We start from the raw sequence: 26,541 nt of genomic DNA, 5'->3' as shown, positions 1-26,541 counted from the left end.
TAGGTTCTGGGCTACCCCAAAGTTGACTCTTCTACACTATAATATGCATAATCCCACCCATTCATAAGAAGGCAACTAAAGCTACCTAAACCTTGTGTCTAATGAATTGTTTTGTTTAGTTTGATTTTTTTTTATGTGGGTTTATGTTGTATACTGCTACCTTACTGAGCAATTAATCATATTGATTTGTTAATTTGCTGATTCTCTAAGGTTTTCTAAGGAAATCATCACATCAAGTGGGAATCACTTGAAAGATTCTTTTTCATTTATGTTTATGCTTTTAACTTCTTTCTTTTGACCTGTTGCCATAACTACCATTTCTATAATTATGTCCAATAGCAGAGGGGGAAGATGACATCCTTGTGTTTTACTTATTAGATTGTTATACTAACTTAATATTACTTCAAGCTTTTTTTTTTTTTGCCGTATTTTTGTTGCTTCTAAATGACTGTTAATTGTTCTCCAGACTTTTGGCCTTTTTGATTTGATTATTTGGGGGTGGGGTGGGGGGGTGGGGGGGACGGGACTATTCATGATGAGATTTCCACATATAAGTTGTAACATGAATATTTAATTATGCTGGAAGTTAGCCAATAAGTGGAGAAAGAGAGTATCATTAGGCACTCCTTAATTATCACTCTCCTTTACATAATTGTTGTGCCTCCTAGAATTTTCAGTTTGAAGAATTACTTAGCAAATGCTTACTAAAGGCCTCCTCTATGCACTTTTTTTTTAAATGTAAGGAAAAGAAACTCACTAAGCAGTTTAGGAAATGAAGGGTGGTTTTTGGTTTAAGTTATAGATTAGAAGCTTCAAAGGCACCAGGAGGACAAAGTAACAAAGCCTATCATTGTCCAGTTCTTCTGACTCCTGAAAATGAACACTTTCATTGCGTTAGGTACTGAGTAAGAAAATTTTATGTTGAAAAACCAGATCTTGTTTGAACAGTCCAGTGTACTACTGAATAGGGGGCGATAAGGGTTGGAGGGAGATGGTTACAACAGAATTCTAGAGTTAAGATAGATGGTACTGGAGGGTTGCTTATCCCTGCCTTCTGCCTTCCAAAGGGAGGATTGTGTATTCTTTTCTTGAAGGCTTCCAGTGAGATCAGAGATTTTTTAAAAAATTATTTCAAGAGCTATTTACATATTGGGCTGCCAATATACATATTTATTATGGGTTGCAATATGCCCTGTTGGAAGGTAGCTACACTGATGAAATCATGAATTTGTTGAAGTATTTACATGTTATACATACTTGCAAATAAGTTTAATGACATATTTATAACTTTATTTCCAAATGTAACAAACCCAGAATCCATTACATCTAAACTTCTTTAAAAGATTTTTAAAATGTAGTCAGATTTTTAATCTTTTCTTCTATTCTCATTTCTTCTCCCATTTTCATAATGTTTTTTACTAAATCTCATAACCAAGTAATTTTCTGATTATTTTACACTCTTAAATGAAACCCCACCTCTGTCCTTGGTGTCAATATCATAAATACTTATTTTTCCTTCCCTCTTAATAAGATTCCATAAGCTCTGTGAGGCTATAGCATATAACTTGTTTTGTATTTCTGATTTCTTGTTCAGTTATTTCAGTTGTGTCCAACTCTTCATGACCCCTCTTGGGATTTTCTTGGTAAAAATATTGGAATGGTTTGCTATTTTCTTCTCCAATTATTTTACAGATGAGGAAACTAAGGCAAAAAGGATGAAGTGACTTGCCTAGGGCCAAACAGCTAGTAAGTGTCTGAGACCAGATAAGAATTTAAATCTTTCTGACTCTAGGCCCAGTACTTTATCCACTGCACTACTTTGCTACCCCAAACCTGCTACCTCTTGCCAACTAGGCTTAGAACCCTTTAGTTATATAAATGAAAGTATGTTCCCAGAGACTTTCTATTCTGATTTCAGAAATTCATATTAATTTTAACCAGGACATACAGTTTACATACTATATCAGAAAGCTATGTCTCTAAAATAAAATCTATGGAAAATTGATGGCTAAAGATGGGTCACCAACCATTGATCATTTTAATATGTTTAAAAGGATATTTAAGTACTAAGTGATGTGACAGAATTATTAGCCTTTGAGTAAACCTTTTGGGATACCAAATGATGAAATTACAAATTAGTATCTAGCATTCATATAGGACTTTAAGGTTTGAAAAGTGCCTTACATTTTATCTTGTTTAATATGAATAATTCCTTTCTACCTTAGGTAATGTGGTTCAGTAGGCATAACACTGGGTTGGGAGTCAGGAGAATTGGGTTCTAGGCTCAGCTCTGCTACAAATTAGCTCTGTGATCTTTAATAAGGCACTGCACTTTGCTTAGGAACTTCCTTATGTACAGACTAAAGGGGAATATGTCCCTGAGTTTTAACACCACAATACACAATTCAAAATCTCTGGCAAGGCTCTGGGAAAGTCCCTTTTGACTTCTAATTGACTTCTAATCTCTCTCTCTGGGAGATACTAGAAGGTAGGTGAGAAGTAATGAAAGGAAGGTAGGAAGATACCAAAATCAGACTTGTCACACAATTTTGCTTTGGGATTGCTTTCTCTCTTCCTTCTAGGGACTAGGTAGAAAGAGATTTCCCCTTTTGAAAAATGACAAATACCCCAAATATGTTCTTCTGCACAGGAAAGTTAGGAGAATGGGTATGGAGGGATAGCTTCTCCAGTCCTAGGATCTGAACCACCTGCTTACTAAGGTTGAGATCTTCCTTCAGCCTCTTGGATCTACTGCATCTCATACATCTTATAACCCCACCTAGTTTGTCCCTCAGTGACCTCCTTCAGGGACCTAAGAACACATCCTGAGGGTAAAGATGAAGTACTATTTATCTTTGTAGCTCTTCCAGGACTTATCAGCATTACTCACACAACAGATGCTTAATATATGTTTGTGTAACAATTGGACTCTATGGTTCCTTCCATCTCCACTCTACATGATTTATTTCCATTGTCCAACTTCTTCCTTCCTTCCTTCCTTCCTTCCTTCCTTCCTTCCTTCCTTCCTTCCTTCCTTCTTTCCTTTCCTTCCTTCCTTCCTTCCTTCCTTCCTTCCTTCCTTCCTTCCTTCCTTCCTTTCCTTCCTTCCTTCCTTCCTTCCTTCCTTCCTTCCTTCCTTCCTTCCTTCCTTCCTTCCTTCCTTCCTTCCTTCCTTCCTTTCCTTCCTTCCTTCCTTCCTTCCTTCCTTCCTTCCTTCCTTCCTTCCTTCCTTCCTTCCTTCCTTCCTTCCTTCCTTCCTTCCTTCCTTCCTTCCTTCCTTCCTTCCTTCCTTTCTTTCCTTTCTTTCCTTTCTTTCTGTCTTATAATCAATACTGTGCATTGGTTCCAAGGCAGAAGAGCAGTAAGGGCTAGACAATGGCATAAAGAGACTTGCTCAGGTTCACACAGCTAGGAAGTGTCTAAGGTCACATTTGAACCCAGGACATCCTATTTCAAGGCTTGGCTCTCAATCCACTGAATCACCTAACTGCTCCCTTCCCCAATTTTTTTTTTCTATTTCTATTTTCTATTTCTATTCTATATTTGCCAAGAATTATCTTTGGATCCTTCATAATATCAGCTTCTCTGAAAAGACTGCATGGCAGTAGGAAGAGAACTTGCATCAGGAGAGACCCAGCTCACCAGTTCTGTATTCTGGAACAAGTTACCATCTCTTTGGACCTCACTTCACTTTTCAGAAAATTAGAGTAATAATATTTGTACCACCTGCTTCATAAAGAAAAGTATTTCATAAACTTTAATAACATATTTATGTATATGTAATATAGTTTGATTATTATAAATCTTTGCTATTTTTTTACCACTTTTGATGGCTTTACAATTTTCTTCTTTTCATCTAGTGGTTTATTCTTCGTTCCTTTTATACTTTTTAAATATTCTTCTTATTTTTCTGCTCTAATTTTTTATGTCCTTCAATCTAGACATCATTTTCTTTTTTTTAATATTTATTAATATCTTTGGTTTCTAAAAAGCCCTTATTTCTAAATATGTCTGTCCCTTCTTCCTCTCCAGTGTACATAATTTTCTAAGGAGTTTCTAAGTAACATAAAGGTTACCTAAGATTGTTTCCCTGTTCTTTTATGGCAAACTCCTTTTAATACAACATAGTATCACTTTGGTATTTTCTTCCACAATGGCAATACAATTGCCACATTTGTATTGAGCTCAGAATAAAGAACCCATTCCTATTCCCCCCCCACTCTACTTATAGCTAACAACTTTTCCCCCATTCTGTATCTATGTTGTCAGAATTTTATGCATCTAAATTTGGAACTATGGTAAAAATTTACTACTGATTTTAATTTTGAACAATGTCTACATTTTACCTAGACAAACCTACATAGGAACTATCCATATAAAACTTCAAAATCTGAATGTATCAGGGTAGGGATCTAGAATTCCTGGGAGAAAAAACATACACCTTACTGGTGTATGAAGTATGTCTGTCAAACAGAGAACTAATTTTAGGAAGAAGCTTAAATATCATGTTCTCTCTGCAGTAAGTGATGTCTCCACTTTCTATGCAACATGTTAGTATTATTGTACTTTTATATTCTAATTTTGTCATAGTTATTTCTTATCTTATCTCTGTTGCTAGGTTATAAAGTCTATGGGGTCAAAGATCACATCTTATTCTTCTTTGCATCATTCACAGTCTTACCCATAGCAGATAGTTAATAAATATCATAACTTGACTTGGAAAAATTAAAAAATATGGGGAGTTTCCTAGAGATTGTAAAGATACCAGCTAACATTAAGATTTCATTAACCAATATACAAGTCCTTGCATTTCATCATTTATATAATGATATATATATATATATCATTTATATAATGATATATATATATATATATATATATATATATATATATATATATAAGCTGAAATATACAGCTACTATGTAAACTACATTTGAAAAGTTCCCTAAAACTCTATTGCTTTGTTGGGTTTTGTTTCTTAGCATTAGAAGGAAATTCATCAATCAGTCATTATTTTAAATTTTATTTGGAGATTGTATTTCCATTTCTTACCCAGGATGAAAATGTAGAAGCCATTCATGGGTTCCATCCCACTGCAGACTGGCATGGAAGCTTTCATCTACTCCATTTCCAATCTGGGCTAATTCACCCCACCTTGGGAAGCCTAGTGGCCCCTTCCCCTACCAGGAGTTCACCATATTGGCACCAGACTTAATTTGGATACGAGATAAACTTACCTGTAACTGCAGCTTTGATCTCTTAAGCTTGAGTGGGATCCACCAAGCTCAACCCCCAACCCCCACCCCATAGCAGAGATTAGAGATTAGCCTGCCACTGTGCTGAGCCAAGAAGCATTTATTAAGCACTTAAGATTCCACCATTTACAGTATGGTGTGATCAGACATGCCACCCTTGTGTCATAAAACCAGTGTAGACATATCAGTTGATAAAGTATTCGTTCAAATGAGATCCCATTTATAAAGCACTTAACACAGCACCTAGCATAGAGTAGGTACCAATTCCATGCTTACTCCCTCCCCTCCATGAATACCTAATTTCATGGGATCAAAATTCTCTCAACCAGGATGTGCTGAGTATCCTGGTAGGGCTCACCTGTGCGAAGCAGCTCGGGGAGGTATCTTGGGAGGCCTTTCTAATGACTTGGAGGGGGTTCTCTCCTTGTACTGGGGACATGGGCTACAGCTTCTGTTAATTTCTGGGAATTCGTTGTCCTTCAGGAAACAAAATCAGGAGGAAGAAAAGGGGGGAAAAATAAGTTCCAACTACTCATGTAGGATGAAGAGTAATATCTCCACATCTCCCTAGGGCCAAGAAACAGAACTTTATGGAAGAATGGCTTGTAGACCTTATCAGTTGCTTCACATAGACATTTTACATACATACAAGAGTATCATGTCTTCCACTTTTAAGGTGAAATTGATTGGGGAGAAGGTACAAATAATGATTAGCAGCTGTCACACCAGAAAGACCTTTACCACAATTTAGAGGTATGGTCTGAAGGACAGATGTCAGAAAGTTCAGCTCTTTCTAATAAGATCATCAATCAGTTCTAATGACTGTCTGGTACTGACCCAGGAATGGGCAGTGTGGTTTCCTGTTCTCTTATGATGGTTGCCAAAGAAGATAAGAATCGAGCTCTTGGTTCTCTTGAACTACTGAAATCCTATTACTTATTATAAAATCCTTTTTAAAATGATGAATTAAATAAAATTTAAAAATTAAATTAAAAAATAAGTTAATTAAAAATTAAATTTAATTAAAAAATTAAATAAACAGAATTTTAAATCATCTTCAAACCAAAATTTTATGCTAAGAGTGAGATAGGATCTTAGTCATACCTCATTGTCACCTTCCATTCCACTGCTGACACTGAGAATGCTTCGGGTACTGGAACGGTTACTATTACTGCCTGGTTGATGGAAAAGAAAGTTAGTTGTGCCAGATATAGTCACAGAAGTTACAAAGATGTCAAACATTTCCTTGTAGGTAAGCTTTTTTTCCCCCCTGTTTCTAACAGAAATTGTGTGTGTATTGAAGCTGTCTCATTTTTGCCTTGTTTCTAGCTAAAAGTCTGCCCCCCCCTTCCTAATTGATGACCTTCAACTATTAACTGGCATTTCTGTATCTAGGAAATATGTTAACATTGAAAATATGGCATAGAAGCAAAAAAAATATTTATTATTTTGTCAAAGTCAATGTACCACTAAAAATAGTAAAAAAGCATTAAGTGTATGCTTTTAGGTATCATTTCAAAGTCTGCCTTTGTTTCTGAGTACTTTTGTTATGGTTCAGTTGGATCCAACTCCTTCACAACCCCATTTAAGGTTTTCTTGACAATGATACTGGAGGGGTTTGCTCATTTTACAGGTGAGGAACTGAGGCAAACAGGATTAAGTGACTTTCCCAGAGGCAAACAGCAAATTAGTGTCTGAGGCCAGAGTTGAAGCCAGAAAAATAAGTTTTCCTGACTCCAGGCCCAGAGTTCTGGCCATTGAGTCACCTAGCTGGTCCCTTACTAATGTATAATTTTAAGAAATTATTTTAAAACAATACATCATACTATCTCTAATAAACTGGTGAATTAATAGGAAGCAGTATGGTACAGAGCCAGGTTTGAAATCAGTAGACTTGGATGTAAATCTGAGCTTTACTACTTATTGCCTATAAGTAGTAAAAACCCTAAATGGGGTTACAAAGAGTTGGACACAACTGAAAAATGACTGAACAACTACAAATACTCTCTATGAGAAAAATCACTAGTGGCTCATTAAAATGAGGGCCTGGAACCAGATAATTTCTGAGATTGCTCCCTGCTCTAAATCTTCAAATTCTTAGTTTTGACTGATAAGAAGCACATAGCTTTTTTATCTGTCCCAATGTAAGGTTGCCTTTAAGGGATGTCCTACTTTACATAAGTTAAATCTTATTACAGTGAACTCTTAACAACTGTTCAAATTCTTGTTCTGTGCTAGAATTTTGTTGTACCAAATTTAGCTCCAATAAGTGGGCCATTCTCTAGGGTCTGTAAGGCCTTTCTTTTCCTTTCTTTCTTTAATACAGAGATTAGTTGGAACCAAATAGAATTTGCAATTGCTTTCCCATAGATCCCAAATTATAATAATATCCAAGCAAGTAGAATATTCAAACATATATACATATATATCCAATTATATGTATGTATATATGATACAATAATAATATGGCACTTTAAGATTGAAAAAACACGCTATATACACTAACTCATTTGATCCTCAGAACAAACCTATAAGGTAGTTAGTTATTACATAAAGATAATATATGACTGGCCAATGGTCACACACTCTGTAATTCTAACTCTAGTACTTTTTCCATTATATTAGGCTTCCCCTTAAGTTACAAGTTAGTAGGTAATGATAATGATAATAATAATAGCCTTCATTACTGATTGACTGTAGGTAGAGCATATGCTTTGTATTGTTTTTTAATTAAATTTTTCAATTATCCAATCCTTCTCACCCTGCTTCCCACCATTTGAGAAAGAAAGAAAAACATGTTACAAGCATGTATATTCAAGCAAAACAAATGTCCTCATTGACCATAAACAAAATAAAAGTGTCTCAGTTTGAGCTCTGAATCCATCATCTCTCTATCAGGAAATGGCTAGCATGTTTCATCACAAATACTCTGGAATTGTGATTTATTATCGTGTTGATCAAACTATCCTCTTGTTTCCTTTCACTTCACTCTTCATTGACTCATGTAAGTCCTCCCGGGTTTTTCTGAAATCATCTCCTTCATTATTGCTTATGGTATAATATTACTGCATCATATTTATATACTATAGTGTGTTCAGCCATTCCCCAAATGATAGGTATCCTTTTAGTCTCCAAATCTTTTATATCCCAAAAAGAATTTCTATAAATATTTTGTCTGTCTTTAATTAGAATTTGCTAAGGACTAATCTTCTTAATATACCCTCCCTCTAATTTCTTCTTCCTTCTCCCCTTTCCCTCCTATTTCCCTTTGAAATGAAATATATTTCTGTTCTCTACAGTGTGTATATGTATATTCTTCCCTCTTTTGATCAGTTCATGTGAGATAGAGGTTCAAGTGATCCCTGCTCCCTTTAACCCCTTCCTACTTTATTTATATAGACTGGCATTTATGCATCCTGATTATAATTTCCTCCATCCTTCCTCTCTCTTTTCCTCCCTAGTGTATTCTTCTTTTTCTCTCTTTTTATTCTTTTAAGAAAGTTGCAAAATGATAGACCCATTCAGTGACTATGACTAATTAGACTTTCTCTATAACACCTGATGATGATAGGATTCTGAGAGGTTATATCTATCATCTTTCCATGTTAGAAAGTAAACAGTTTATTCTTGTTTATATCCTTATAATTATTTGCTAATGTTTACTTTTTTATGTTTCCCTTGATTCTCCTGTTTGCATTTTAAAATTTATATATATCTTTTGTCTTTTGATCAGGAATGGTTGGAAGTCCTTGGTTTCAATAAAAGTTCCTTTTCTTACTCCTGTGGGATTTGACTCATTTTTGTTGGATAAATTATTCTTGACTGTAAGCCTTTATCTTTTGCCCCCTGGAATATTTTATTCCAAGCTCTCCAATCCTTTATAGTGAGGGATGCTAAATTGTGTGTGATAATGACTGTGACTCCTTAGTACTTGAATTATAGCAATTAGCAACTGAGCTGCCTATATCTTTCTGGGGTTTTGCCTATTTTTCCTTTGTTGCAGAAGTTCTGGATTTAGGCTATAAGGTTCCTGGGAGCTTTCATTTTGAGGTTTCTTTCTGGAGGTGGATGATAGGTTCTTTCTATTTCTACTTTATTCTCTAATTCTAAAGCGATTTGGGCTATTTTTCTATTGAGATTCCATGAAATATGATGTCTAGGTTTTCAACATATAAATTATCACTAAGGTAGTCTGATGATTCTTAAATTATCTTTCCTTGATCTGATTTCCAAGTTGGTTGCTTTTGCTAAGAAATAATTTATATCTTCTATTTTTTCATCCTTTTGATCCTATTTTAGTATTTCTGATTTTTCTCATGGAATCATCACCTTCTATTTGGTCCACTTTAATTTTCAAAGGGTTTAGCATTTGGTTGACATTTTGTAGCTCTTGTTCTAAGCTATTCAGTACCTTTCCAATTCTTTTGTACCTTTAATTTCTTTTCCATTTTTTCCTTTAGCATTCTCATTTCATTTATTAAAATAGTATTATACTTTTAAAAAATTCTTGCTTTGGGGGCAGCTAAGTGGCTTAGTGGATAAAGAATTGGGTTTAGAGATGGGAGGTTTAAATCTGGCCTCAGACATTTTCTATCTATGTGACCCTAGACAAGTCACTTTACTTCTTCTACCTTGGAACCAATACACAGTATTGATTCTATGATTGAAGGTAAGGGTTAAAAACCCAAAAAACTCCTGCTTCATCTTTTCCAAAAGTTTAAGCTAAACTGTGCCCAAGTTGTGTTTTTCTTTAAAGGTTTTGCTTGCAGATGCTTTGGAATCATTCTCTTTTTCTGGATTTGTGTCTTCAATGTCCCTGTCACCAGGATAGTTTCTTATGGTTGGAATATTTGTTTGCTTGCTCCTTCTTCAGTGAGAATATTTGTTTGCTTGCTTCTTTTTCCACTTTCCTTTCTGATTTCAGAATTTATGTTAAGGCCAGGTTCTGCACACTTCTAGGCAAATTGTCTGAGTTGAGTTTGTGTCCTTTAAGGTCCCATTTCTAATTTTTGAGGTATTGGATGTGCCATTATTCAAGGATCTGCAAACCGTTCTTTTTGGCCTTGGCTTCCCTGGGCTGGAAAAATGTCTGGGTGTCATTTTTTTTCCTCTTTTTAGATTTTTCTGATCAGGAATTGGTCTGATTTGTTTCTTAGATCTTGTATCTGGAGAATCGTGGGGATAAAGCTCAGCAATACTGCTTTCTGCTTGCTACCAGATTGGCTCTTAAGTAGCAATGACAAAGTCTATAAATCTCTCTTTACTTGTGTCATGTTCACATGACAGCTGGCTAGAACTGGTATGCCATCTGTAATCATGGAACTGGAAGGAAATTAACTGGCCAAGTCAGCAACATACTCTAAATCATCTGAGTTTAAAAAAAAAAAATCTTTGGCAGTAACCAAGTATCCTACAAAAGGGAATACTTTTTTCTATATCAAACCCTAATACCTACTGCTCCCAGAAATCAATTCTTTCCCATTCAGACACAGAATGCTATCAAAATAAAACACAAAGAAAAAATCATTTACTTCTGGACTATTATAATGGCTTGCTCATTTGTCCCCTAGCTCCTAGTCTTTCCTCCACTTCAAACCATCTTTCATAGAGCTGCTAAAACAATCTTCCTAAGATGCATGTCTGACCCTTGCTCAAAAGTCCTATATGGCTCCCTGTTGACCTAAAGATAAATGACAAGGCCTAGTATTGAAGGTCCTCCACAATCTTACTCCAAACTACTTTCCCAAGCTTTCTGCGCAATAAGCTTTCACATTCCTGCTTTGCTTTTTTTCCTCTACTTTGCTTTTCCAAATCATCATCTTCCTTCCACGTTTAGCTAGTTGCCATTTGGTCTGTGAAGCCTTCCCAGGCACCAATGGTCTTTCTCTCCCCTAATGACACATTTAAATAGCCATGTGTTATACACCAAGGAAAATGTAAGCTGTCTGAGGGTAGGGGCTCTTCCCTTTTTCTCTTTGTGGCCTTTGGGGTCTAGCACATAGTTAAAAGACTTAGAGTTAATTGAAGTGAACTGAATTTTCCTCTTTTCTCCCATAACATGAAATGTCCATTATTCATTTATTCTGTCAAATTCCTCTCTAGACTCTTATTTTTGAATTCAATAAACATTTATTAAGCCTCTACTATATACAAAGCATTTTTAAATGCATCAATTAAATATTTATTTTTCCTTATTATTCATTTTTGTAATAGAGTAATTTTTAAAACCCAAACCCCAAATCATATACCCATATAAATAAGTGATTGATCATAAGTTTTTCTTCTGGAGTTCTACTCCCACAGTTCTTTTTCTCAATGTGAACAGCATTCTTTCTCATAAGTCCCTCAGAATTGCTCTGGGCCATTGCATTGCTATTAGTAGCAAAGTTCATTACTCAATTAAATATTTTAAAAGAAATGCCATTTCTTAATTCTACTAGTATACTGTTCTTTTCATTTCTATTTTTGTAAACTTCTTAAAATCATCAACAAATGCAAAGAAATAATATACAAAAAAGAAGACTGTGAATCTAGGAAATAATGTTGTATCCAATTTGTTTGTTTTTTTAAGTACATATTAAATGTAACAAGGGAGCAACAAAACTGTCCTGTTTGTGTCCTCTTCCAAATTTCTTTCTTCCCTGTTATTTTTAAAAAATCTTTTACTGATATCCTTTTTGGTCCTAAACATTATTTAATTCACTGAAAATATATCTCTTAAACCCTTTTAGTTTTATATTTTGAACCCCGATCCTTAATGACTCAAGGCCTGGCCTTCTATCCACTGGCACACTACTTCAGTTCAGTACTAACTGAAATAAATCACGCATGCAAGAACTTTTTATATAGCCTTCACACAAAAGCTACAAGAACAGCTCAATCAGACATAGTTATATTGGCATTAGAGAAAGAACTCTAGACTGGAGACTGGACAACCTGGATACTAATACTGAACCTGCAACTAATTATTGTGTGACTTCAGACAAATATATCATCTCCCTAGGCTTGTGGTCAGGAATATACCTTTCTAAATTCAAATCCAGACTCAGTGTGACACAAGTCACAGCAAGCTGTTTGCCTCAGTTTCCTCATCTGTCAAATGAGATAAAGAAGAAAATAAAAAACTACTCCAGGGGGCAGCTGGGTGGCTCAGTGAATTGAGAGCCAGGTATAGAAATGGGAAGTCCTAAGTTCAAATTTGGATTCAAACACTTCCCAGCTGTGTGACCTTGGGTAAGTCACTTAACCCCCATCACCTAGCTCTTACCACTCTTCTGCCTTGGAGCCAATACACAGTATTGATTCCGAGATAGAAGGTAAGGGTTTAAAAAACAACAACAACAAAAAACTACTCCAGTATCTTTGCCAAAAAAAAAAAACCCAAATGAGATCCCAAGGAGTCAAACAAGCCTGAAACAACTAAATAACAAGAACTGGCCCTCAGATGCCTCATCTGCAAAGGGAGGGATTGAATTAGACCAGTGATGTCAAACAAAAATATAAACCAGGGGCTACTAAACCCTATATGCTGGGCATCTGTTGAGTCAGAAAACCACCTGTTAACATTATCTATGTATATTTTGTTAAATATCTCCAAAATACATTTTTATCTGGTTCTGTTGCACACCTCTGGTCCAGAAGACCGGCCGAGGTTCCGTCCACCTCTGACATTCTACAATTTTACAACACTCCCTCAAATACCCTGAGCTACACCATTTTCAGCACTTATGATTTTCCAGAGAAGTAATTTAATAGGTCAGCTACTGAAATTTACTATTGCTTAGCTTTCCTCTGACTCTTTTATCACTTTTCTGATGAAGAGCATAAAGTTTATTGATGAAAAACGAACTGAATCAAATATATTTGTGAAGTCAGAAGTATATCAGGATAGTTAGTTCACAGCTTCACTAGGTAGACTAATAAAGCCGGGAGCTCCTGTCTGCACAGTGCTATGAGTTGTCTGTTATATCAGGCACTATATTCAAGTTTTCTGGTCAAAAACAAGTTTCATCATTAACTAGCTTTATCATGCTCTAGCTCCGATGTTATTCAAGCTACTTTCACATTCCAATTCTAGGTTTTGCCATCTCTAAAATGGATAAGGGAAATGATTGACGCGCAGTCAACTTTGGGGCAGATATGAAAGAAAAAGGCTAATATTGTTTTGGTTACTTATTTGATCTTTTGGTCCAGACTCGTGATTTCACTAGTGAAAGGAAATCCTGTTGTGAAATTTTGCTCCTCTGATATGGATGGATAACTCATCTGTAACTTGTAATTGTAAGAGTTGTCTAAGGCACTGAAAAGATTAAGTGACTTAGTCACCCAACTGATATGTCAGAGGCAAGACTTCAACTCAAGTATTCCTTACTTTATCCATTATGCTACATTGCTATTCCATGAATGCCATATTGATCCAAATACAGGTCACACCCTTAAAAGGAGATCTCGTCTAAAGGAAAAATACATGTATACATTGAAAAATCATTCTCATTTGATAGATATTTTTATGATTGGGTAATTTTTTTTCTTTTGTTTCAAATAAAGATTTTTTAAATCCATTTTTGTCATCAGTATCTTCCATTACTTCTCTCTGAGACCACAATTATAAGCTATTTTCAGGTTTGAGCAAGTCAGCTTTTGGGGAAATATCTAGCCTACATCCTGATTAAATGCAATGCATGCAAAATGCCTAAAGGGCCCCTGGGAAAAATACTATAAGTATTCATGGCTATTTCTTAGATTAGGAAGAGGAAAAGGAAGCAGTTTTAAACTCACATACTGATCCATGCCACATCCCACTGCTTCCCACAAAGCGTACTGCCTATGTGACTGTCAGTGACCTTGGGACTCCCATTTCCTCATCTGAAAAAATGAGGAAGTTGGACTGATGCTGTATCCCCCAAGTATGCCTGACTTTCCCAGCTGAACCAAAGAGGAAAGGCTGTCAAACCATCCTCCCCCCTACTCCATCCTTCACTCCCCCATACTTGAAGTACTCGAAGTGCTTTCTGTTTTCCAATCGCCTCTGCGTAGAGTATTTTTTGGTGGCAAAATGCTCTTCCTGGGGCCACTTTCATAGATCCCATACTCTACTTTTCCAGAGAGTTGCTGAGAATGTCGAATAGGAACTGTGATCTCTAAATCTAAAATCAAAAAGGAAAAAAGGAGAATTAGTCAAGAACCCCAAATATCTATCCCAATCAGCAAATGTTTAAGTATCTAAATATTTATCTCATTTGATCCTTACAACAACCCTAAGAGGAAGGTGCAATTATTAGCCTTATTTTATAGTAAGAAAGTTAAGTGACTTGCCTAGATTCATATACAGACCGAGGTATAATTTGAACTCAGGTCTTCCTGAGTCTGAGCCCAGATATATACTTCCTGAGTCCAGAACTAGGTGTATGTAGAAATATTCTATATACTGTGCCACCTTCTCTCACCTCTTTAGTTTCTGAGAGCCTACCTTTCTCAATTGATCCTGAAAACAGCCAAGGGAACAGTAGAGGAGATCACTATGGGGAGTACTTCAGCTAAAAATGGAGGGCTCTCTTCCACCACTAGGTGGTCTTCCTTCATTAGCATTACTCAGAAGGTGTTGGAGGATCAGAAAGCAGGAGCTCTTGACCTGGCATCTGCAAGCTTTATTTTTAAAATAAAAAATAACTTTCTTTTTTTTGGCAGTCTTTGCCTGCCTTAGAATTAATACTGGGTATTGGTTCCAAGGCAGAAGATCAGTAAAGATTAGGCAATGGGGGTTAAGTGACTTGCCCAGGGTCACACAGCTAGGAAGTGTCTGAAGCCACATTTGAACTTAGGACCTCCCTTCTCTAGACTTGACTCTCAATTCAGTGAGCCATCCAGCTACCCTGTATTTCATTAAAACTGGATGTCACTATAACTTCTCAGCTTTAGCTCTCGGTATGTTTTCTGCAGAAATGAGTGAGTCCTCAAGTAATCCCATGTATTTTATTTTATGCCCTTCAAGATGTTGTTTTGAGATGGAATTCTTAGTATTTAGCAGAGTAGTAAATAATACAAAAAGTAAGTTAAGAACCCTCGCCATAATGAGAAGTCCAGCAGGTACACAGACTTCTAAGGCTGGGCTGCAGTATGGACAGGTTTTCCTCAGGTAGAGTTTCCTTATTCAACAAAAAGTAAAACCTAGAATAAATGAGCATTATGGCTCTCCTCTCCACTGGCTTCTAGGCAATTCAAGCCTTTACTAAGTACATGCAAGTCCCATAATTTCACTCTCTTTCTCTTCTCCCCTCCACAATCAGGTTGGAACCTTGCCTGGCCCTTTGGGGGAAATGCCCATTTCTCCTGGCACAGGACAAACGTCTCTGAGATCACGCATTTCTGGAGAAAACACACCAGGAAGCAAGAGAAACCAGAGAAGTCACGTGCCGCTGTCCATTTCCAGAACGTCAGACTATCACTGAGCCTTCCCAAGACACCTGGGTGGGTCCAGTTTTCAGGTGTGTGACTTCTTGTGTGCCTGGGGCTAAATAGGGTTTTACAACCCAGAAAGTTCCGCCTGGCTGCAGCCTCTCCCTCCCTCTGCACTGGGTGTGCCTCAAAGTGCTCTTTCAAAGCTAGGGGGAAAAGGGGAGCGAACGCCCTGCAGCTGGGATTCAAGGAAGTTTGGCCCCGGCTGGAGCTAGCTAGCTAAGAGCTAGAAAGTATCTGATATGAGAGAACAGCAAAGGAAAATACTGTAAACCCAAAGAAAGGGTCTGTGAGCCATTAACGGTTTTCCCCAGAGGGAATTAAAAGCATGTTTGTATTTCAGAGGAGGAACCTCACTGCCTTGTGCATTGTTCTTTCCAGAAACAAAGTCTGGCCCATACTCTAAGTACGAGATAGTTTTTAAATGAATGTTTCTAGACCACTGTTTAACTATAGGCTCTCTTCCTCTGAAGGTGAACTGGAAATAATGAAACTCAAAAGCTTTCATTTTAAGAAGGGAATGAGAGAACAGCAAATATTTTAACCGGAAAAAACTGGTGTTTCTACATATCCATGGGAGTGACAAAGTCTTAATCCCCAGATACATTCATTGTTTTGTGTTCAGTTTTATTTCTACTTTTTGAGTAGGAATTTTCTGTCTCCCTGATTTGCTACTAGGGAGCTGGGTTCATACATTTGACATTACTATGTCCTTTCTCTGTTTAACATTTAAAGTACCTTTGCCACCTGATTCCAACCCATTTTTCCAGCTCCTTACATTACTCTACTTTGCTTACATATATTTTTCCAGTGTTTTTTTTTTTAATTTCTGTCCAACTTTTCATGACCCCATTTGAGGTTTTCTTGGCAAAAATACTAGAGTGGTTTGGCATTTCCTCTTCCAACTCAGTTCTGAGGCTAATAGGGTTAAGTGACTTGCCCAGGATCACACAGATAGTAAGTGTCTGAGGCTGGATTTGAATCCAGGAGGACAAGTCTTCCCAACTCCCCCAGCATTCGATCTATTATATTCATACAAATTGACCTTGCTGTTCCTTACACACAACATTCCATCTCTTGTCTTTGGGCTTTTCACTGGCTGTCCTCCATTACCAAAATATATTTCTCCCTCTCCTCAGCCTCTTAGAATCCCTTAAAATTGATCTACATGAAATTTTTCCTTTTTCTCCCTCCTCCCTAATCAGTGCTACCCACCAGATTGTTGTCTCCCTCAGTTGAACATAAGCTCCTTCAGGACAGGAACTATCTTTAAACTCCAGTACCAAGCACAGTTCCTGGCACACAGTAGACATTTAATAAATACTTGTTCAGATACTTCCTGTCTGTGCAACCCTGGACAAGTCACTTAACTCCCATTGCCTGGCCCTTACTGCTCTTCTGCCTTAGAACCAATACACAGTATTGATTCTAAGTCAGAAAGTAAGGGTTTTAATAAGTAAATGGTTATTGGTTGATTAGGCTTCCACCTTTCTCAGCCCCAATAGAGACTGAGGAAACCCAAAGATTTTTAAAAGTCAAGTGATGCAGGTTAAATGTTGTCAATGTGTAATCTAGACTTTCCCAGACTTGTAGCTAGGAAAGATTTAGTGATTCTCCAGTTTTATTTAGCTCAGAGGTGAAAGCCTCAGGCTTGAGCCTGTTCCTGTGAGAATCCACAATCCACTTCAGATGGGGGCTAAGCCCAAGCCCAAGCCCAAGTCCAGTGATTCTTCTAGTCTCCAGAAGCCTCTCCCAGTATATCACACTCTCGTTCCAAAGATCAAACTTGGACCTTCAGCTTGTAGTGAAAATAATGATCAAGGGCTGGATATTAAATGCTTTATGGAAATGATCACAAGCACAATCCTTAGCCACAAGTTATTTAGCCAATTATAAATGACACACATATATTTTACAATATGGGGAAGAATTCTCTCTCCCTTACTGTACAAGTCATTAATGAGGTGTTAAACTAACTATTAAGATGTATCTATACTCTATCCCTTAACAAGGGTTACACAGTAATCTGATTAAGTCAAAAAGGGTACCAATTTGAAGCTGAGAACTGCCTATTGAGAAGACTCCTTCAGGAGCAGAGTGAATGTTTTCTTGCCCAAATCAATCATTTGTCTTTAAAGGGAAGCTACTTGGCCAGTAGGAGAGACTGCATCTAGCAGGAAGCAGAAATATATACTCCAAACAGACACAGATGCTGAGTGGCAATCACCTGAGAGAGGAAGCAGCATCAAAAATGTGATCACTAGTAGCAAAGAAGAGAATCACACTAAGGTCAGGATTAGGTTCTGAGAATCTCTCTAAGCAATCTATTCAACAGAGATGCTGAACCCAAGGGGAGATGTATAAGAACTCTGGCAAGGATTTCCAAAACTTTCAGTGCCAGGAATTGTGATTCACCTTTGCCACATATGTATCCTACACATGTTCCTCACTTCCCTTATACACAGTTTGAGCCCACTTTTCCATAGACATTGTATGTGTTTGTAGGAAATAAAATATGAATAAAATATGCCCCAAGTTAATAGGAAGAACATTTTACAACTACTATTTCTACTATGCAATCTAAGTAAATGCCTTTACTAAGAGCTAACTGAATCTACTAGTTGACTGTTAATGGAAAGCACATCAGTGGGGGTTCATGAGTTATAGTGCTGGGAATGCAAAGTCAAAGGATTACTTCTAGAACCCAAAGAGGAAACCACCCTCTGGAGACCCAACCAGAGAATGTGAATGAGTACAAGTTGGAAGATTTAGTATAAATCATTTAAAAGGGTAGCACAATATCATATTAAGTATTGTATATGATCATGTAACATCCTGACATAATCAAATTTCTCATCTTTGATTTTATTAAGTTTGACAAATATTTATTAAGTGATTATGTTGCAGAAGACACTGGATTTAAGTGCACCTTATAATTATCATTATTTATTTATTTATTTTTATTGAAACCAAATAGTGAAGGTACGTTTTAATTAGGGTCAGGGGATTTAGAAAGGTTCATTTGAGATATTGACAAGCATTTTTCAAGAGACTTAGGGACTCTTGAGGACTATCAAGGAACTCATCCATGGATATTTGTTTTGTTGCCTTTTCTTTCCTAATCAATTCAAATTTTTCAATAGGAAAGCACAAACATTAGAGACAACTGTATTGGTCTTCCAGTGCTTGAAAGAGGAAATAAACTGCTATCTCGTCAACACTAACAATTTCATTTGTACCTTGATGTTATGAAAGATATAGTTGCTTTCAAAATTTATCAGCCAATCATTGATCTTATGTTCTTCATCACTTGCTACTTCAAGATAGAAAGTTGGGGAGTATGGAGGAAGCATCAATTTTTTGGTTTGAATCATGACCAGTTTCCAAGGCTCATAACCATGGAATGTGATCCTGAATCCACTATTTTAATTTTTTCTTTAATTTCCTACTATAACCAGAAGCCTGAGCATTATCCTAGATAAAAATTAATACCTGATTGTTTCCCGGATTTTTGCTTCTCTAGTTGTCTTCGAGTTATGCTGTCTCGTAACCGTTTAAGATTTTCCTAGAAGATTTAAAGCATATTCATTTTTTTAATATGTACTCTGATAGTATCCTAGTAGTACCAAAGTTATATGCAGACTTAATTTTTGAAAAAATAAAATATGTCACTGGAAGTAAAATTTATAGTGACTGAATGCTAGTGACTTTCAACAAACCATCAGAAAAAAAGGAAATACTTTCAAACTTTTGTTCTTTTTATGTCCCAAAACAAGATATTTTCCAGAAGCTAGGTAGAACAGCAGCCAGAGCCTAGAGTCAGGAAAACCTGAGTTCAAAACCAGCCTCAGACAAGTTAGTAATTGTATGACTCTGGGTAAGTCACTTAACCCTGCTTGCCTCAGTTTCCTCATCTAGAACATGAGCTGGAGAAGAAAATGGCAAATCACTCCAGTATCTTTGCCAAGAAAATGCCCCCCAAAGAGTCACAATGAATCAGACATGATTGAAAAGGACTAAATAAGAGACTTTCCTTGAAATAAAGTTGAAAGTCATTAGCCTCTCACTAAAACTCTCTTCATTATGGCTCTTACATCTCTCTTCAACCTTATCTCCAGCTACTCATATATAGATTCTCTGCTCTAGCCAAAGTTTTTTCATTGTTACTAAATGAACTATTTATATCCCTGTATCTAACTCTATGCTCTCATCATTCCCTATCTCTGAAACATCTTGCTTCCTCCTCTACCCTTCTATAAGCCCTGCCTTTTCTTCAAGGCTTCCCTCAAGCCCCATCTTTTCCTCAAAGACTTCTTTTATAATCCCACATCTCCTGTGAACTTCTGTACCCCTTTCTATTTCTTTGTATTGAATCTAAGGCACTGAAATAGAAGAACTTTAAATTAAATTATGTTAATTTAATTTAAATTAAAATTTTAAATTAAAATTTAAAAAATTTTAAATTAAAAAAAATTTTTTAAATTAAAAAAAAAGTTAAATCTTATCTTATTCGATTTAGCCCATGGTTTCAACCTGTTAAAATATGTTTTAATCTCAATCCTATCATTGAATACATTAGCTATCCTTAAAGACAAATCTGATCACACATCTACATTATTATTAAATGCTGCATAAGAGTGTGTCAAGACAGAGCTCTGGAGTAATCTACTAAAGTCTAATGTCTAGAGTTCTAGTCCCAAGTCTGCTACCACCACCTACTGATATTGGTCAAGTTGCCTCATCTCTTCTTAAAATTAAGTGTGTGGATTACATGATGATGATGATGATGATGATGATGATAATGACAACCAATCACATTTCTATATTGCTTTAAGGCATTTTTTTCATAACAAATCTGTGATATGGACAAGGCAAGTGGTATCATGCCCACTTTAAAGAGAAGGAAACCAAGGCTCATGGAGACCAAATGATTTGCCCAGCATTAATTAAGCAGTTAATAAAAAGAGGAGGTAAGACTTGAACCTATATCTCAGGGATGCCTGCTTAGTGTCCTTGTTACCATACCACACTGCCTCTAAGTACAAGGCTGTTTTGGAGAAGCACCCCAAATCTGCTACATATACTACAAGAATTCAGAGAAGCACTGAAATTCTGACTGTACTCATCTCTTTATGTGCACATCTTCTCTCTCTAGGCAGGGGTTCTTAACCTTTTTTGTGCCATAAATACCTTTAGCAATCTGTGGATCCCTTCTCAGAATAATGTTTTTAGATGCATAAAATAAATACATAGGATGATAATGGAAAACCGAAGATTAGTGAAAATAAACATAATATTCCCCATCAAAGTTCATGGACCTCCTCAACTCCAACCATGGTAAGAAACTGAAAACTCTTTAAGTGGGAGCCATGTCTTACAGCATCTTTTTATCCTGGGTTCCTCACACGTAGTAAGTAGTCTTTCAACTCACCTTTCTTGGCCAGCTTCCTCATCTGTAAATTGGTTTCTATGGCCATTAAGCCCTTTCCACCTGACACACTGGTACCTTATGTTGATTGATGCATTAGTCCTAGGATTCTGTTTATAGATAGTTCCACAGACATGGTGACTTATTGTACCACTAGGTAGTGGCAAGTCAAGGGTTAAAAGGAAGTCACTGAAGTCAGGTTCCAGAGAGGTGGGAATGGGCTAACAAAACCTTAGTCTCCAGTAATGAGTCCAGTAAGACAGATATCTTAGAGGCAAACACAGGGAGAGAGAAGGAATGTTGGAAACCACAAGTGTTAGAAATGCTAAAAGTTGGTCCAAAGATGAAAGGTGTGATCAGAAGGGCTGAGACAATACAAAAAACCTCAAGAATCGAAGAGGGATTGAAGATTCCAAAGTAGGGAGTTTAGGGGCAAAACCCTGGGACAATCCCCAAACAAGAATTTGCTACACATCAGCATTTTTTTTTTTAACAAGCTGGCCAGGGCGTTGTCTAAGCTTCCTGCCTGCTCTGTAAAGGGAGCCAACCGGATCCAGTCAGGTTTAGAGAACCATTGCCCATTTAGTCAATCAGTAAATATTTATTAAATGACTGGACAAATGGGAAGAAGGGGGGAAAGGGGAAGGGCAAGGCAAGCTTCAAGATAGATAAGTCTGGCAGAGATGGAGGGGGATTGTTGGAGAAATAGTTGGAAATAATCAGAAAAAGGAGATGAAAAGATGGGAGTGGGCTTCCATTGAAAGGTCAAGGAATTCAGATTTTATCCTGTAAACTACTGAGAGACACTGAAAGATTTTGTGCCTAAGGGGGACCTAGTCAAAGCTTTGTTTTAGAATGCAGGATGTGCCAAGAGATGGTCTGGGTATTTTTTTTTCAGTTACTGAAATTTATCAATCCCATCTACAAAAATGAAGAGGGTTTGGAAGAGTTGTGATCTGTCAGCTTTGAGGGAAAGGACTACCCTATACCACAAAGATTTTATATTAGTTTTTTTTGGCAGCCACATTAACACTGACTCATACTGAGCTTGTAATTAATTAACACTTCTAAGTTTGTTTTTTCTTTCTACATGAGTTGCTGTTAAGCCACATTTCCCTCATTTTGTACTTTGATTCTTTATAACCTGAATGAAGAACTTTAAATTTACCCTTGTTAAATTCTGTCATCTCAGATGTAGCCCATGATTTCAGCCTGTGAAAATATTTTTGAATCTCAATCCTATCATTGAATATATTAACTATCCTTAACTACAAATGTGATTATACAATATCTACATTATGATCAAATCCTGCACAAGACAGGGCCAAGAGACAGAACTCTGGAGAATGTTACTGGAGAAATACTTCCATGTTGATATTATCAATAAACATCTTTATTAATAATTACATTTAATTTTATGTATCATACAATTTTTATGTATATGATAAATAAGAGAAAAAATTTTATCATAATGTTTAGTCATTTTTCAGTCATGTCCTCCTTTTCATGACCCCTTTTGGGATTTTCTGGACAAAGATCCTAGAGTGGTTTGTCATTTTCTTCTCCAGCTCATTTGACAGATGGGGAAACTGAGGCAAACAGCATTAAGTGTCTTATTAATTATATTATAATTATATGTAAATTATGATATTATTATTATAAAAATAATAATTAAGGATCACATAGCTAGTAAGTGTCTGAGTTCAGATTTAAACTCAGTAATGTGATTCCAACCCCAGGGCTCTATCTAGAGGAATGACTATCCCCATTTTGAAGATGAAGAAAAATGAGGCTCAGTTTAAAAGGTTTAAAAGTGACCTGCCCATGTTCACATAGCAATTTAAGTGTCAGAAGTGAGATTCAATCTCAGATCTTTCTGACTCTGAATCTAATGATGCCTTAGACTATATTCTTTAGAGGGCTGATTTGGAATGCTTATTTTGAAATGCTAGTTATTTAAATTTCTTTTACTCTTATTGAATTCTGAGGTTTTTGAATAATAAATTTAAAACTTTAATCTGGACCAGACTGGACACCCTGCAATTATTCATTTGTGTACAAATAGTTTCTGGATGACAATTTCTCAGCCTGGAAGATCAATAAAGGATGTTGTCTTGCTTGGCCACTTTGGTCACCTGATCTATCTCCATTAGATCTGGGGATCAGACCAAAAACTGTTCTGTAGGCTTCAAAACCCCGTTCTTTGGATGAACTTAAGGCCAGGATTACAAAAGGGAGACTTTCCATCACTGAACAGTAGCTGATGAAAGTTTGTACCCAAACCAACAAACAGCTAACAAAATGGAGGTTGTGTGGAATTTTAATGAGGAACATATCAATATTTTAATAATTGACGTTTCAAATCTTATTTTTTTGTAAGTTTGTGGCATTGATACTTACTAACACTCTGGGGACACTCTGTATTTGCCCATTTTTAGGCTTCTGGCACTTTCTTGTTTTCAGAAATGCCTCAAAGATGACTAATTCTGGTTCCAACAACTGCATCTGAAAGACTTTTTTTTTTCCTCTCTAGCAAATAAGTTTTCTGGATCAGGAAACAATCATTACAATTTATATTTATATGTTGTTGTGGTAAGTGGTTGTTCTGTTGTTTTAGTAGTGTCTTACTCTTTGTGACTCTATTTGGGGTGTTCTTGGCAAAGATACTAGAATGGTTTGCCATTTCCTTCTCTAGCTTATTTTACAGATGAGGAAACTGAGGCAAAAGGGGTTAAGTGACTTGCCCAGAATCACACAGTAAGTATCTGAGGCTGGACTTGAACGTAGGTCTTCCTGACTGCAGGTCCCAGGGCATTTTATCCACTGCATCACCAAGCTGCCCAACAAGTTACAAGTGACAAGACTTTAATTTTGTATCCAAAAGCCTTTCAAGTTATGAAAACCTTAAAAGCTCCAAGTCTGTGTTCTCTGATTGCAAATCCCAGCTTTTGCCATTACGTTCTAGGGAGCCTCATGAACTTATTGAGAACATTTCTCTTACTATATCCTCACCTATCTTGAACTTTAATTCCCTTTTCACTATGCTTATTCTACCCGTTAAAATTTCATTTCTTTGATTAAGTAGACAAAAGAAAAACAGAATGTAAGTGGTTTTACTTTCAACCAGAGCCTATACCTCAGAGGATTTAACCTTTTCATCTTTGGATTAATCCCTGATTAATGAGTGCTTCACATGGTTCACCATAGCTGGACCAGCTCCAGCCATGATTCGCTGCATTAGATTGGAAGCTCCATGAGATCAGAGGCTATCTTTTTACCTCTTTTTGTATCTCCATCACTTAGCACAGTGCCTGACACATAGTAGCTCTTGATAAATGTTCACTGACTGATTGACTGACTCTATTATATCTTCCCATCATCCCTCGTCAGTGTCACGCCCTTTTTCACCTCTTCCAGATCTGAAATCTTCATCAAATCAATATTGCCAGTGTTTCTAGAAAATTTATGTCCATTTCCCCCACCATGGTTTCACTCACTGTCCTTTTTAAATGCCTTTTCAAAACAAAATATCCCTCTCCAGAAACTATTCCCCCCCTAACCATTATATCCCCCATTAGAAATGGAAGCTCCTTGAGGGCAGGGACTGTCTCATGTTAGTATTCTTCCCCATACCTTATCCTAACTTACAACTTTTATAGTTTTTATAATCTGTAAGACTTTTGAGTATAAAAATAAAAGTCTTATCAATTATACTTACTACTAATAATAATGAATGACTTTATGACTAGGCAGTGAGATGGTGCTATAGTGCATAGAGTGAAAGCTTGAGTTTAAATCCAGACTCTTATATTTATTAGTTGAGTGACCCTAGGAAAGTCACCTAACAGCCATCTTTCTCAATTTCCTTAAACACAGAACAGGGCTAATAGTAGCACCCTTCCTCGTAGGGTTGTTGTACATATCTAATGAGAATGTAATTTTAAATCTCTTAGCATAATGCCTAGAAAATAGTTAGTACTATCTCAATGCTATCATGATGATGATAATGGTCTTATTCAGTTTTCTGGGCAAAGATACTCAACTGGTTTGCCATATCCATCTCTAGTTCATTTTACAGATGAGGAAACTGAGGCAAATAGGATTATACAACTTGACCAGGGTCACACAGCTACTTTATACCAGAAACCAGATTTGAACTCTTAAAGATAAGTTCTCCTGATTCCCAAGGCCAATGCCCAAATATTATGCCACCTAGCTCTCTCAACACACAGTATTTACTCATAGCAAATATTTTTATTTTTCCATTCACTCATTATCTGACATTATTAATACCAGCAAAATTAATCAACTACTTGGTCTGGCATTTCCTATTTTTGTATTGAGATTGAATCTAGGTTTATATTCTGACTATGAGATATAAAGTTACAACCTGATGACTGCATGAGAGATCAGTTATCCTGGCTTTCCTAAACAGAGTTACAGAGAACAGGGTCAAGTCTAGAAAATAAAGGCATGTCTTCTTTACTCTCCATTTCTGCTAAGATTATCCTTAACAGACCATTGAGGATGAGGGGCTGTAATCTCACTTTGGTACTGGTAGTGCCCCTTGACCCACATTTCCTAGCCATGAGGAAGGCTACTGAACTAGCCCCTGCATAGCATTTCTCCATGCTAGATGTTCTAACTTTAATGGCAAACACAAAGAAGGCAGAAATTACCTGCTGAAAGCGAAAGGACTCTGATCTCTTCTTCTGATTCAGCTGCCACTCCTTGAAATGGAGAACAGCCTCATCCACATTAACAATGCCTAATTTTACTTGTTCCTGTAAGGTGATGAGCTGTCTCTGGCCAGGAGTTTTCATGCCAGCAAAAGGATCATAGATGCTTGACTGGGGTCTGTCCCTCCATGGCCTGACCAGTGTCTCTGTGAAAAGACAACATTAGGTAAGGTCATATACAGGAATTAACCAGGGGAAATCAGACAGCTAAATAAAAGGAGCCATCAATCAATCAATAAACATTTATTAAGCACCTGCTTTATTCCAGATACTCTGCTAAATGCTGGGTATACACCCTTAAGGAGCTTCTAAGAGAATGATTTGGAAAAACAGACTGAAAAAGAACAAAAGTTGCCATATAGTCCAAGGTAGAACAAATAAAATCATAAGAAGTGGTGTCCCAGAGTGGAAAGTGGTCAGGATTTAGCATCAGAGTCTGTGGAGTGGATTCAAATCTAGTTTCTGCCTCTTATTGACCTGAGTGAGTTTGGGCAAGTCACTTATATTCTTTGGGCTTTCTGTTCCTTCTCTGGAAAAATAAGGAGATTGAATTTGCTGAGCTCTAAGTCTCTCCCAATTCTAAATCTAAGATCTTATGGATTTATGTAGAAGGAAGCAGGGACAAGAAGTCAAGAAAAGCACCTGGCAATTCTAGAGACAATGA

At 36.7% G+C, this 26,541-nt stretch overlaps 1 protein-coding gene across 5 annotated transcripts in view; it reads right to left on the bottom strand.

Annotated features, from left to right (window-relative positions):
* The window catches only part of PIK3AP1 (phosphoinositide-3-kinase adaptor protein 1), a 141,290-nt gene that overhangs the window by 1,259 nt on the left and 113,490 nt on the right, over positions 1-26,541 (bottom strand). For all 5 annotated transcript variants that reach the window (XM_007478700.3, XM_007478703.3, XM_007478702.3 and 2 more), the window contains 5 exons: positions 25,818-26,023; positions 19,203-19,275; positions 14,246-14,401; positions 6,360-6,430; positions 5,614-5,732 (listed from right to left, as the gene is read on the bottom strand). In XM_007478700.3, coding sequence (XP_007478762.1) covers positions 5,614-5,732; positions 6,360-6,430; positions 14,246-14,401; positions 19,203-19,275; positions 25,818-26,023 — 625 coding nt within the window. The remainder of the gene's footprint in view (positions 1-5,613; positions 5,733-6,359; positions 6,431-14,245; positions 14,402-19,202; positions 19,276-25,817; positions 26,024-26,541) is intronic.

Source organism: Monodelphis domestica, chromosome 1 (genome assembly GCF_027887165.1).
Source record: "Monodelphis domestica isolate mMonDom1 chromosome 1, mMonDom1.pri, whole genome shotgun sequence".
Taxonomy (NCBI): domain Eukaryota; kingdom Metazoa; phylum Chordata; class Mammalia; order Didelphimorphia; family Didelphidae; genus Monodelphis; species Monodelphis domestica.
This window is presented reverse-complemented; position numbering and strand designations above follow the sequence as displayed.